This window comes from Zonotrichia albicollis, chromosome 1, assembly GCF_047830755.1.
Source record: "Zonotrichia albicollis isolate bZonAlb1 chromosome 1, bZonAlb1.hap1, whole genome shotgun sequence".
NCBI classification, from domain to species: domain Eukaryota; kingdom Metazoa; phylum Chordata; class Aves; order Passeriformes; family Passerellidae; genus Zonotrichia; species Zonotrichia albicollis.
The window spans coordinates 111,416,382-111,430,999 of record NC_133819.1 but is presented as its reverse complement, the minus strand read 5'-3'; the positions used below and the strand labels follow the sequence as shown (position 1 = coordinate 111,430,999).

Sequence of the window (14,618 nt, the reverse complement as noted above, 5' to 3'; positions counted from 1 at the left end):
AATAAGACTGGGCAAATACTGAAAATTCAGCTCCCCAAAACTTGTGTATGTGACATATAATTGACTCTATTGCAGTGGAGTTTCTAGCTGCTGGTCATGGGTGGGGGTGGAACTTATTAAGTGGGGAGTGCTGTTCTAAGGGGAATAGCAGAACTCTCTCACTGAGAGCCAGTGAGGAAATTCAGAAGCCATGCTGTGACAGAAGAAACTGGAATAATAATTAAATATTGCAGGACAGCGTGTCCTATATACCAGTAAATTTTGCTGCTGCAAACTGTATGCATCTGTTCTCTGGAACTTGGAATTAGCTCTCCTCTTATGCTTTCAGGCATAGTGAGTGAAGCACGATGTCTCATGTTTAAAGAAAAACACACTCATAGCTTCTTGCCAATTATATAATCCCAGATTAGGAAACTTTAAAAAAATAACATCAACTTTTGGACAACATTACACTCCTGAGAGTTCATAGTTCACATGCAAGATGCTTTCAGTGTTAATGTACCATATCTGTGTACAAGGAATAATGATTTTTCCTTACAATAATAATGATAATATTTTTGCTGAAAAATACAAGTTGTAGTCTCACACAAAGGATGCACTGTCAGAAACCTAGAGAGTCACTGGATGCATGTGCACCAGAGGGCAGTAGTAGGGTTTTGCTTAGGGTATTAACAATGGCATTTTCTGACTTCGGGGTCCTTAACCATGCAACCAAAATTCCTCTTGATGTAGTATTTTTTTTTTCAGAAAGAAATCATTACCTCCTCCCCAGTGAGTCTGCTTTCTAGATTTCGCCTGAGTTTTGAGTCAAGGCAACTCTTCTGTTATACTACTTCTTCTTTTAATATGATTTACAAGTGCTAAAGGATCTGACTGAATGTGCTGGAGAAAGATTCTGTTGGCAGAGAGAGAGAGACACAGTAATTGTCCTCTCATTCTAAAGAAGAAGATATCCTAATTAAGAGGGGAAACAGTTTAATTCTAACTTTGACAAATAATAATTTGTAGTTTCATATTTCATATTATCCTGGTAGAATGAGCTTGAAGTACTGTTCTATTCAGTCTCTTGCACAGAAGAACTCCAGGTTCCCTGGGAATCTCATAATCTATATTGGCATTTCTGTAAAAATCTGTTATAACTGAATGGCCACTGTGTATAATTTCAGTTTAATGCTGAGAAATTTTTTGTTGTTTCTTTTTGCACAAAATCATGTAATAATTCATTTTGTACAAACTTATGTAATTGTGATCACTCAGAAATTGAGATATTTAATTTTAACACTATGAAGTATAATCTTCTTGTATTAATTGCTTCTTATTCATTTACATAAAAGTTCTAACTCAACCTTCTTGAGCTCCTCTGTTCACCCCCCCATATGTGTATCATTTTCATTAAAAAATAACATTGCTGAAGCTTATATGACTTGATAGAATGTGGCTGGTTTTCTCCTATCCAATCCTTCTAACAGAAAGAGCCAAGTAAAATCTTCCTTTTTTTTTGCTTTTGCTGTCTTCATAGCTGAAGCTGATTAATAGTTTCAAAGCTGATTTTTCATATGTAATAGAACTCTGCACAGTTTTGGAATATTTCAGACATATCTCTCTGACTCAGCACTAAGAAATCACGCCAGCACTTTGCTAGGAAGTAGTATTAGCATTACTTATTTTATTGTTGTTGGTAAGATACAAGCTTATTTCACACAAGTTCTCCAAACTGTTATGAAGGAGATTATAAAATATCATTTCTCAGTAGCATAATTCCCACAGGTTTGTAAATGTATTTAGGTATTTTATTTATGGATCTATTTAAGATGCTCCCAATGGGAAAAAAAACAGTTATTTGAATACACTTTTCTGTGATCTTTCAGACAGGGAGGAGCCAAATACATGTTCATACTTTCAACTGATTTACCACTGGACCAGTGGGGGTTTGTGCACTGAGCTACATTTTTGGAAGGCTTTCCTGCCACAAAGTTTAGCAGTATGCAGGGTGAAGTTAAAAAATTCAGACATTAATCTTCTGTGACCTATATTGTACGCATATAGAGAAAATGGGGGTCCACTGATAGGTGTAGTGGGCAATGTAGAAACATGATACAGAGAAGGGTCAAGTATTCAAGTTTTTTTTATTTGCTTTGATTTGATTTGATTTGATTTGATTTTTCTTTTCTTTGGTCTTCACAAATAGAGCTTGCTCCCAGGTCTCTGCAGGTTGCTGATGTTTTGGGAAGGAGCAGGTCAGCCAGCAGTGGGAAAGCTTCGGATTAGAAATTGCTTAGGAAAGTTGGATGTGCCCATAGACATGATGAAGTTCTCCCAATGGTGCTGAAAGAGCTGATCATTGTGATTTGAGCCACTGTCAGTCAACTCTGAAAAATAATAGTGGTTGGAAGAGATATCTTTTGATGCCATGATGCATCTTTTAAAAAAGGCAAGGAAGAAGGTTCTGGGAGCTATAGGCAGTCAGCTTTGCCTCAGTCACATTGTTTGGCATCTTCATTGGTGATTTGGCTGATGATAGAAGGAGATTTGCATGTGACATGAGATTAAGGGGTGCGACTGGCACACCACACAGGAGAACACCAATTCTGTGGGACCTTGATAAACTTGGGAGCATTGTGAAGTTCATGAAATGCAAAGATTTGCACCTGTGATGGAATAATCCAAGGCAGGAGTCACTGTCCTTCCACAAAAGACTGATGAGTTCCAATGAGCACCAGCTTGAATATGTCAGCAATGTTCCCTCATGGCTTTAAAGGTGTTGGACTACATTAGAAGGATAATGGATGGTGGATCTGGGGAAATTATTACCCCCCTTACTTAGTGCTACAAGGCCACATGGAATATTGTGTCCAGCTTTGGCTCTCCTGTTTCAAGAAGGGTATTGAGAAACTGCACCTGGTCTAGCAGACAGCTATAAAGGTGATTGGTGTCTAGTACTAGTATTCCATGAGGAGAGGGAGCTGGGTAAAGAGCAGGCTAAGGAGCAGTTACTGGTCTGCTGCAACTGAAGTGACAGTAAAGGAATGACAGAAATGGACTCTTCTCAGTAGAGTCAGACAATAAACAGATGGGGAGCAGACACAAGTCCTGGCTTGGGAGGTTCAGGTTGGAGTTGAGGAGAGCCAGCTGTACTAGAACGTTGATGTAGCCATGGAAGAGGGTCCCATAAAGGCTACAGAATCTCCATCGTTGGTGGATTTGAACATTTCTGTAGGCAAAGCCGTGCCTGACCCAGTATTGTGTGGGCAGTAGCCTCATTTCAAGTGGGGTTTTCTTTCATAATTATTTCTGCAATTCCACGATTTAAAGGGTTGGCTTGTGTTCATCAAAGTTTGTAAATAGGTAACTTACCTGTTACGTGACGCAAGAAAGAAAAGGGCATTTAATAGTAGTTTCTGTGTACTTTATAATCAGCAAGCCAGTAGTTCTCTCTACTTCATTAGTCCAGTATTCTTTTATTGCTTGTCTTTTTCTTTATGAACCCTTATGCATCATTGTTTTGTACTGGCAATAGTTGAATGATCTTAACTTTCTGTAACAAGTTGCTGCAGTACCGAAAACACTTCACAGCAGTCCACTGAGTTTCAGAATCCCTTATGAATTTATGAAGTAGTCTCTGTCTAATGAATCAGTTAGATTTCATCTTTATTTTCAGAACTACAACTTCTTGAAGCATTTTGGACAGGAAACCATTTTGCTTACTTTGGTTTTTTTTAACTCTAGTGTAATCTTTATTATATTTTGACTAAAACTCTGAAGTCTGATTATTGTATATATATTGTGTTGAAGTTTTTTTATTCATGCCAACATAACTCAAAGCTATCTGCAATGGAAATACACTGGAAATAAGACAACAGGAGTAAATTAAAGAAAACCAACCAATGTAAAGTCTATACTGCCCATCTAAGTATTTTCTCTCTTTTCCTTTTACCATAACATTATTTTACATGCATATGTTTTCTTTGCATGTCTGTTATCTCTGTGCTTCTCTCTATGTAGCATAACGGAACATCTCTTTTTTGTATTTCATCCTGCCACTTTTTTTCAACAGTTCTTGTCATATTTTTATCTGCAGGCACTCCATTAGTTTCCTCTAAATAATTGCTTAGGAGACAGTTCATTTTGCAAATAAATCAAAACACTGAGAACAGACCCACTGGATTTTATTTTTGTTATTTGCAAGTAAAGATTGGTTAAAAAAGCTGTTTTGAAAACACAAAAATTTAACAAGAATGTTTTAAAAGGTACCTGAAATTTATAAACTGAGGATGAATATAGAGTACTTTACTGAGCAGTCATGTACTCAATTAAGGTTTTTATGGAGCAGTCAGAACACCTTCATATTGCTTGCTGCTGGTATTAGGAACTGTTTTTTTTCCTGAAGAATGTTCATCCCATTTCCTACATGTGTTTTTCAGCTTGCTTGGGAATACGGAATGCCTTTTTTTGAGACCAGTGCCAAAGAAAACGTGAACATTGAGCATGCATTCTCAGTCTTGACTAAGGAAATCCTGGAAAAGGTAGGCTTCTTTTCCAAGGAGAAAGAAGATGGTAGATTTTTCTTGTCAGGTTAGGTAAATAAGGTTGTAACTACAGAATCGTTTGAGCAAAGCACAGTTGATGCTGTTTTTGCATTCTGGAGTTAGTATTTTGGGGGGATCCTGTAGCTGCAGGCATACAGAGGAGGAACATGGGGGAGAAGAATCGTGGGAGAAGAGAAAAATAGAAGAGGTGAGCAGCTACAATACAGTTCAGAGAGAAAGTGAAAATTCAGGAAGTCTGCATTTGTGGCTTTATTTCCCATACTTTCCTTTAAGGGAGAGGTTAACAGCTCCCAAATAATTCCACTTCTGTGCCAGGAAGATTCCTTTTTCCTCTGGGTTTCTGCAGAGTGTGCACATAGTGAAGATGCCACATGATGATGGAATCAGTGGAGCTTTTATGTTCAGCAATCAAATGTTTTATCCAAGGTTCATAGCTGTTTGTTTGGTCGATTTACACTAGTGCTTTTGAGTTATCAGGGCCTAAAGATTTGAGTTAATTAGTGGTAGAATCAATATTGTATCTGTCAGAATCAGCATCTCTCTAACTTGAGTGTGTTGGCTTAAAGGTCCTTACTCCTCAAAGTTGCAGTTCTTTTGTAGGACTGAATTATTGTTCATTAGCTCTGAAAATATTTTGCATTACAATTTATTTTTAGGCAGCAGAGTATTATTTTGGACTTTAATAGATGTTCTTCATGCAATGTATTATCACTGCCATTCATCACCAATATTAGTTGTACAAAACTAACCTTCCACTCCAAATACTCTTCAAATCATAATAAAGATAAATGAGCAAAATTACTGACAAAGTCACAAGTAGCAGTGTTTTGATTAAGTAGCCATAGGGGGTGGTCAGGGGATGGTGCTGTTAAATCAGGGTCTTGTCATACTACATAGTAACACAAGTTGTAGTTGGTTATTTTGGGAGAGGAAAAAAAAAAGGCAAAAAAATATTTTGGTTACTTTGACATAAAAGTGAAGCTCAGCAACTGAACAGTTAAATATTGTTTAGAACAGGAGGATAATGGCAGGCCCTTCAGTTACTGAGCTTGTTGGAAAAAAGTCTCAAGTAAAATAACTCTCATTTTGTTGTAAATGAAAAAGACATTGTCTACTGTAAATAGAGAATATATTGTTAGTATGAAACATGAAAACTACAAAACAATAGTTCTGATCATAACTACTTCAAAGACAAATATGTGTGAAGTGAGCATTTCTGCAGAGTGTGTTTGGATGATATCTAAGAGAATTCTCTGCATATGCAGAAATGATGTTTGGGTATTTTTCACATTAACATTGGCTACACTTACTTTATGGTAAGTGAAACTTCAGTATTCCTGCCCACCTTCATGAAAATTCATGGGGTTTGTAGTGTGGACACGGCAAAAAAATTCAGGCCACGTTGAACATGTTACACTACTGCTTGGTTTTAATTAGAACTGCTTTAAACAGTTATATGCTCTGCATGTATGTGTGTTTGGAAAATGTGCCCATGAGAATTTGTCATATTTGTCTGTAGTAACATTTCACCTTAGCTAAAAATATTTGGAATCCTGATGAGGCATCATGTACCATTTCTTTGGTGTATAATTTGCCATTTTTAGTAAACTGCATCTGTTGATTTAAACAAGAGGCCCTTTAGCCCAATTGGTTTTACCACTGGCCTGATAAGAAAGAGTTTGCTGGGGAAAAAAAAATCCACTGTACAGTTTCATCATGGTTTTCAGGTTCGACAAAATAATTTGCCTGTTCACAAAACTGTGAAATCTGAATGTACTACTTGAATTTTAACTTCCTCTAACTGATGAAATTTTGGAGAATGGAAAATGCAGTAGCAAGTGTGACTAGTAGCTGTGAAAAATGACATGATAGATGCCAGTCTGAGATAATTTCAGTCATACATCCATTTGGTAGTGGTGAAATACGTATTTTCTGATTGTAAAAATGAGATACAGCTTTGCACAATGTTTTGGCCCAAGGCACCTGTGCCTGGGGATATCAGACCTCCCTGCCCTCTGCAATGGACCATCTGTCCCAGACTGATGAGATGCTTCAGTGGGAGCACATCGCTGCTTTCCCAGTCCCACAGAAGAAAGGAACTCCCTAGGACAGTCTATTATGGCCATGCTTTTGTGAAGTGCATGAAGCCTACTCAGAGATAAGATAAATAAGCAGGGTAGGCTGGCAGGCAGTAGACCATTCTGAGATGCATTGCACTAGACTGTATTAATCTGAGGAAATCTAGGACTTTTTATGTACATTCTTGCTTGCCATCTACGGTGGACATGTCCTTAGTAACTTCATTTACACAAAGCACTCCTGTAGATGGGGAAGATTGATATCCAGAGTTATAGAGCTCATACAGAAGTACTGAACTTCTTGACTCTTTCAAAGTTTAGAACAGGTTGTGGTTCAGTGGTGGGTTGGAGAAAAAAACATATTAAAAAGTTTCATATTAAAGATATTTAAACAACACTAAACAAAAAATCACAAGTGTTTCAGTGTATTGTCACTATTTTGTAGTGCATTTTCCCATCTTTTTGCAGTTTGTCTTGTAGTGGGCTTAAGGGAGAGAGAAGACTTCTGCATCCCAGTGATCTGGATAACTGAAGTGCTGCTTGACCTTTCAGATACTTTTCATCTCAACTGCTCTATGCTGCGTCTTGGTCCTGCAGCTCTAATTTACATGGGCAATCTCATGAAAATCATCAGGTGTTTTTTTGAGGTTTTTTTTTTGCTTACATTGGTAACAACTAAGGAGTCATGCCATATTTCTGAGAACTGACAATATTCAAACCAGTCTGTTAATAATAAGTGAATGCAGAGGAGTTTTAACTTCCTCTGCCTGATGAGTTTTTGGAGAAGGTCAATAATAACCAATTTGATTACATTGAAAGGCTGCACTGGAAATGAATGTTAATGACATAGATTATTCCAGGAGTTTGCTTAGACATGTTGACAAATAACAGTATTTTATTTATTCACAAGTCTCATGAATCTCAGATATGCCAAAACCTGTTCATTAATAGATGACAGCTGTTCTTTAACAATGCTTCTGGTTGCCAGTGAACTATTTGAACTTGTGAGTCAGTCCTCTAAAAACAACCAAAACCAAAAAAATACCACCCAGAATGAAGTTAGCATTTGCTCTTTTGTGTTCTTTGGTTTCATGCCTGTCAAGCAGTAGTGTTCTCAAGGTTTTCAAAAAAATATTACAAGCCTTTGTATGTGTCCTTTTGGGTGTGATTGTTGGTATTTTCCTAAATTATGATCGGGAGAGAACTCCGTTAAAGAAAAAAAAAAAAAGAAAAATGAAGTTATCACCTTTTTCTGAAAATTGCAATAAAACTAACCAAAAACTTATATTCTGCCTACCTCCCAAGAGTGATTGACTACTAAGACTATTTTAATCATATTAAATAAACATATATCTTCTGAGTAGAGAGCAGTTAAAATCCATTTAAGACCTTGCCCTGTGCTGTTGAAAGTAACATTTAATGTTTAACAGCTGGATGTCATTTGAGATGAACATTCAGAAGTAGCAGGCCTCAATTTTGCCCTTCCTTCATTTCTTTACACTTTTTTTCTATGGCAACAAGATTGTTGTGATTATACTGTGTTTTCTATTCCTTTGCTCTTAAAGTACCTTTGGAACTTCTTAGCTGATTTTAAACAAATTTGACAGATCTAACTAAAAGATAATTAAGTTCCTGAGTAGTTCCTTTTGAAAATAAGGTGAGAGGCAGGGTACTCTGCAGAAGGAAAGTCTCCAGCATTAGTTCATAGAATATTAGAGACCACTACACAGAGAGACTGAAAAATGCTCGAACCAGCTACTCCAGCTGGAACGTGCATCACAGATATCAAATTTAATTCACTTCAAGACCTAAATCCATAGGAAATCGGATTTCATTATTGCTGAGGTTCATGGAATTGTTAGTTTGTCTGAAAGATCCCTACGTCTCCTGCAGTGCATACTCAGTATTTCTTTATTACCCTTAGTCATGCATGGAGCCCCAGGCTTTATTTGCCCTTTATTTATCTTGTACTGACCACAGAATAATAATTCCTTCGAGAGGTTTTTCATAATGCTTCTACTGCTGTACTTTAGATCCATTTTAGATTTTTATCTCCTTTACTTTCTTAGTAACATTAGGTATATTCAGCATTGCACATGTGGGAACAAAGGTACAGAGATTAAAGCAAAGAACATAAATGGTACCAACCCACTTAGTGCTGGTGCAATTGTAAGGCAAAATTTAACTACGCTATCTTATTTAATTTTTTTAAAGTCTGTTCTGGACATCGAATGAGCCAGATATTTTTCTGGAAACAGTATAATTAGGTCATGTAAATCAAAACTTAATCGCATCATCTGTGTATAGGGGATGAGACTCATCTTAGCATGCAATCTTAGCCGGCTAGAATTTGCATGACTGGTCTGGTTGTCTGGAAAGAGATGAGTCTTTAGGATGAAATTGTGTTTTGGAGGTGCCTTTCTCCCTCCATTGATTATGGAGGCCTCCATATCTCAGCCTGTATGATTTCATATTATTCAAATTAAACAAATTAAATTCCAGGAGAAAAAAAAAGAAAGTTACAGACTTGGTTTACTTCTGGCATTTGCTTCTGCAGGATATTGACTTTGAAGATATATTGCTTTCTTAAACAGTGTTTTTATGATGCAACTATATTAAATATCACCTAGATGATCTGTAGGGTTGAGGAACCTCACAGGAGATCCACACCTGTTTTCTCAAGTTTGTGAATAACTAATTGCAGGACAACATTGTTACAGCCTACATGGTAGTAACAGGAGAGGGAGATAGAGCCCCAGGTTTGCCAGTGGGTTAGATGTTTCAGACATGGTGGAATAGCAGGCTTTGGGAGCAAGACCTTCATCAACATTCCTTGAGGAATGTAGTCAGCAGTTAGATCCTGCTGTGCCAGACCTCATATCCTCCTGTCCTGCTCCTCTACCTGTTCCCACAGTGATTGATTGCCTTCCCTGCTAATACATCCCTAGCCCTTGCATAATACTGCTTGTACCATGTCCAGCCCATTGTGGTTGTGAGACTACTCTCTTGTATTTTTTTTACAAGTAATACAATTGTATTACAAGTAATACAATTACTTGTATTTTGAACGGGTAATTTGAATTTCCAAATATAGGGGAAATACATAAAATATGTTGAGACTATTAATAACTGAGCTCTCTGTAATGGCAGGTCAGGCACTGAAGTCATGTGGGACTTCATTTCATTAAGTTCTCTGCCAGTATTTGTCAGCTATCACTGTTAAATATAAACAAAATTGTTGCAGTAATTAAGTAGGATGATTTTTTAATAAGAGTAAAAATCCTCAAATTTAAAGAAGTTAAAAATAATAGTAACCTCAGTTCCAGTCTCTTCTGTTTGTTTCTCCAAAGATTCTAATTTTTCAGCAAGCACTCTAGGTCTGACTTTGACTGGGAACATGATGTGGATAAAGTAAAATCCTGTCATTCTTTCAAACCTACAGTGAGCCCCACCTTCAAAATAACTTAACCAGTATCAAAATACCAAAAACTGGTGCTAGAGAAGGTGGATCCACCATTAACCTGAGTAAGTTTTCTGCAAGGAATGTGCAGCTGACCTTAATGAAGATTTATATATTTACTCCATTAGAAACCTTTCAGAGAGGTTGTTGGGGTTTTTGCATTACATTTTCCTTTGTATTCTACCCTAGCTTTCTTGCCTTGATTAAAAAAAAAAAAAAAAAATGTTAACTGAGCCATCTCATCACAATTCCTGTGTCTAGGTATCTGTTGCATGCCAGTGATACAAATTCTGCTTAGAAGTGGGCAGGAGAGACAGCCAGAAGGGGAGTTTTAAGCAGGAAGTTTAAAACTGGCTTGCAGAGATGCCTGCCAGTTAGGTGAGACATGTCTGCTGTGCTATTTAACAGGAAAAACTAGTATTTAATAGCAGGAAATTTCAACATCTTACTGAAATCACTGCAGGGTACAGAGCCATCTGTGTCCGTGGCGATATTTTCAAAACCTCACTTTGCCCAAGATACTGAAATGGAAACTCCAGCTTCTTGGTACCATTTTGGTTCTTCTCACCTTTTCAGTTTTTGGCTGTTTGTTGGCTGACTTGTGGGGCAGTGAGTTCCAAGCAGCTGAACTGAAATGTGAGCTGGAAGTGTTGGTGTTCATGGAGCCCCGGAGGAGGAATGCTGCCCGCCTTGTTCTCACAGGTGGGAGATTTGCATACCTCCCTGCTGTAATTTCAGCAGAGGGGGTGCCCCACCTCTCCCAAGGCTTGGCTGAGGCTGAGCACTACGTGGGATTGCCCAAATCTGATTGTTGCTTTATGCAGGACTTGTAGTATCTCTTTAGATTATGAATGTGCACTTTTTAAATATGTGTGCAGCACATTTGCTTAAATGGATCCCAGACCTTTATTTGCTTCACAAGGGCCCTATATTGAACAGTCTTGCAAACTGAAGTGATTAATAGTCCTCCACTTTTAAATTAATTTTAAAATGACTGTTCTTTATTTGTGGAGTGGTGGTTCTTGTCTGTCTGTCCTGGCTAGTTTGTAGATGAACTAACAAATAATGATTTTAGAGATTATAAGAACTGTTGCATTATCAAATATGTTTCATCGTTCTTAATCATTTAACAGTTCTGAGGATCCTTGCCAAGGATATATGAAGAGCTTACTTACCATCTAAAAGTACTATTGAGTAGTAAAATCGTAAGGATGCAAATAAGTACCCTAAGTGTTTAAGGAAATGTAAATTTCTCCCCTTTGACTGGAAGTTTGGTTTTGAAGTATAATCTGCAACATCTTCAAATTACCTGTTTCCTCTAAGTAAGTCAAACTTGAATTCTGAAACACACATAGAAAGTCACAGGGTAATTCAAACAGGGATTTTTCTAGAGCTCTTTTACTACCTAAACTGATTGTTTTCTCCAGAAAAAGCATGGGTGAAACAAAACCTATTTAGTTGATGTTCACAACAATCAATGCTCAGTGTTATTTCTTGGTCTCAATTGAGTGAAATTAAATTTCTTACTGTACCATTATCTTCCAAAGCTTTTATTTTCCCCTCAGAATCTTATCTCTAAACCAGAGTGGTATCTTGTTTCTTGAGATGACAAGGTTATGTTTGTGTAATTTTGAATCTGCCTTGCTCCCTTTTTTAAAAAGGTCTTCATAAAAAGTTATTTTACAAAACTGTACTGTCTATGCTTGCAGACTGCCAAATACTGTCTCTGCCTAGCAGAAATCATAATAGCCAAAACTGTGTGAAAAGTTAAAACTAATCAGAAGCTATGAAGCTGCATGTTGGTATTTCTAGGAATTCTCAGGGGTAATAAAAATGCTATGCCTTTTGGTCCTTTCCACTCAAAAAATAAATTTCAAAAAAAGCCAAAAAAAATGAAAACAGACAAACAACCCCAAGTAAAAGTGCACCTGCTGTATTTCTTAATTATGTGGAGAATTCATTATGACAAGAAATTTCTACAATCAGTAAGCAACAGTCTTCAGATATTCTAGTCACACCGTATTTGCTAATAATTTTGCTGATGACAGCTTTAGCATCCATCCTGGGGTTTAGACACCACAATACATTTCCTGCTCTCTGCTCCTTCCTCCATCCATCACTTTTGATTCCTTCCCAGATATTTAATGTTCTCCCCCCAGCACTGTGCACTGTGGAAGCCTCCCTGGGTCTCTGCAGCCTCAGGGAGGAATGAGCTGAGCCAGTCTTTGTGGGGACAGCTCTGGCACAGGGCAGCCAGCATTCTGGAAGAGCTGGAACTATGCTACAGAAAGAAAAAAGAAACAAATTCTATGCATCTTCTCCAGAATTGTAAGAAGTGATGAATATTCTCAGCGAAAAAGGCTTAAAGCTTATTTGTAGCACAGGGGAGACTTTATATTTTGCCCTCCTTCTGATGCAGCTGAGTAATTTTAGGTGACTCTTTCTGGATGTAGTCAATGTTCAACTACCCTGTGACTTTCTCTGCGTAAGTTTTCAATTTTGAGTCATGATTAGTACTGTACTACATTATGCCTTTTTTCCCCTTCTTCCTTTCTTTTTCTCCTGTGCTTTGGATTTCATTCATTTAGCTTAGATGGTTGTTGTCTCTGGACGCTTTCTTTATTGTCAGACATGGTTGTTTATGGCTGTTTGGGTTGAGAGAGGAATGTGGTGAATCCAGAGGTTTTACTTATTTCTCTGTGCTTGCTTGCTAAACCTGCCAAGACAGCAGAGTGGCAGGTAGAAAAGTTGGGACTTTCATTTTCCTGGGCATGTGACAATATTCTGTGTGTCTTTGTGCCCTAGTTCAGGGTTCAGTGTTCATGGTTTCAGAGAACAAGATTGCGACATGTTCTGCATTGCACAACTGGGTTTGATTGTTTCTCTGGTCAACATTAATTATCTAGTTGAGTTCATTGCTGAAAGGAAGAGTCCTGGTTTTGATGATTTTCATTTTTGTTACAATCTGCTTTTGCAATCAGTACATAAATGTTTTACAAGGGTGGAGTGCTATTTTGATAGTTTATCATGATAAAGACTGAGCTGTTTCCATTTGGGGGTATTCCTGGTTATTAGAGGCAAGAAAACAGAATTTTAGTGAATTTCACAAAACAAGTTAACATCCTGCATAATAGTTAATAGCCTGTGCCTTTTCTTCAGTGAGTACTAATATTCTGTGTGACCTGTTCCTTTCAACTGGACTTTTCCAACCCATGCTCAATACTTCAAAGATAAGGGTACTTAACAGCTTTTAACTTAATCAGCTAAAATTGGTAGTCAACTGAAGAACCTGTACTTACAGAACAGTTCATATGAGTAAAGATTTACAGGATTGGCATGTATGGTTTGTAGTGACTCCTCAAAAGACATTTTCTGTTACCTTCAGATTTAGGAGAGGTGTTTGAGGCGGCTAAAGGATGTAAAGATGCCAAATGGGACTTGCATAGGCATCAGTTTCCATCTAATTTATTAGAAAACTTCAATCATGTAATTAAATATTCAAAGGAAAAACATATCCAGTGACTGCACCAAATATTTTACATTAAAGTATGTGAAAAAGCAAACTTTTCAACTGTTGTGTTCTAGTTATCTTAATGAAGTGTTTGCCTTTGTTTGTTTTTCAGAAATCCGGTGTATTACATGACTTAGACGTTGTGTCTGTAAATGAAACTAAGAAGAGAACCTGCTGTGGATTCTAAAGTACTGTTTTTTATTCCATTTTCTCTTCAGGAAATATCAAGTGTTACAAAGGAACATAAAAGATTTTAAAAATGAGCCCGTAATCCAAAAATACAGTGTTTAAGCATTACACAGACATTGTTGCCAATTTTTTTTATATGTTTATATTATATTTTCATATTTTTAATGTGAAGATAAAACAGTTATCTGATTTAGGAATTATTAGGTGCTTCACAGGGCGACAGTGCTTGAATGTAAATGTTTGCAGAAATGAAGTCTAAGTGTACTAATTTTCTGTTATTAAAAAAGCACCCTTCACTTTTTTTGTGTGTAATTTTTACCAGATTTGTAATACAATGAACATTGACATCATCACACAAGCAACCTTCTGATATATGAAATCATATAACATCTCTTTAAGTATCTGATACTTACTACAATCTCATAAGACTCATAAGAGAATTTTTGGCTTGGTTTCTTTTGTACTAATTTCAGACACATACATGCTACTTTAATACCTTTGAATAGGGACTCTGTAAAGGTGATGTCTGAAAGAAAGGGATAAACCATATAAAGACTGGTGTCATAGAATGGTTTGGGTTGGAAGAGAGCTTGAAGATCATCTAGTTCCTGCCTCCCTGATATGGACAGGGACCTTCCACTAGAGTGTGTTTCTGGACCTTCCTAAGAATTCTGAAAGTATGGAACAACAGAATACATCCAGTAATAATAATAATGTTTCTGTTACTTAAATTTCAAAATTCCTTAAAATAATTTAGACAGGTGTTAGCAGCATACCTGCATTTTCAAATGTTCTTTTTGTCACAAACGATCACAATGAAAGGCTTGCGTTGA

The 14,618-nt window shown here is 37.1% G+C and overlaps 1 protein-coding gene across 4 annotated transcripts in view; it reads left to right on the top strand.

Annotated features, from left to right (window-relative positions):
* The window catches only part of LOC102063704 (ras-related protein Rab-10), a 32,333-nt gene extending 17,715 nt beyond the window's left edge, over positions 1-14,618 (top strand). For 3 of the 4 annotated variants that reach the window (XM_074550286.1, XM_074550304.1, XM_074550294.1), the window contains 2 exons: positions 4,422-4,523; positions 13,709-14,081. In XM_074550286.1, coding sequence (XP_074406387.1) covers positions 4,422-4,523; positions 13,709-13,783 — 177 coding nt within the window. In that variant the 3' untranslated portion in view covers positions 13,784-14,081. Of the gene's footprint in view, positions 1-4,421; positions 4,524-13,708 lie in introns of all 4 variants that reach the window. The other variant, XM_074550314.1, reaches the window with a different exon arrangement.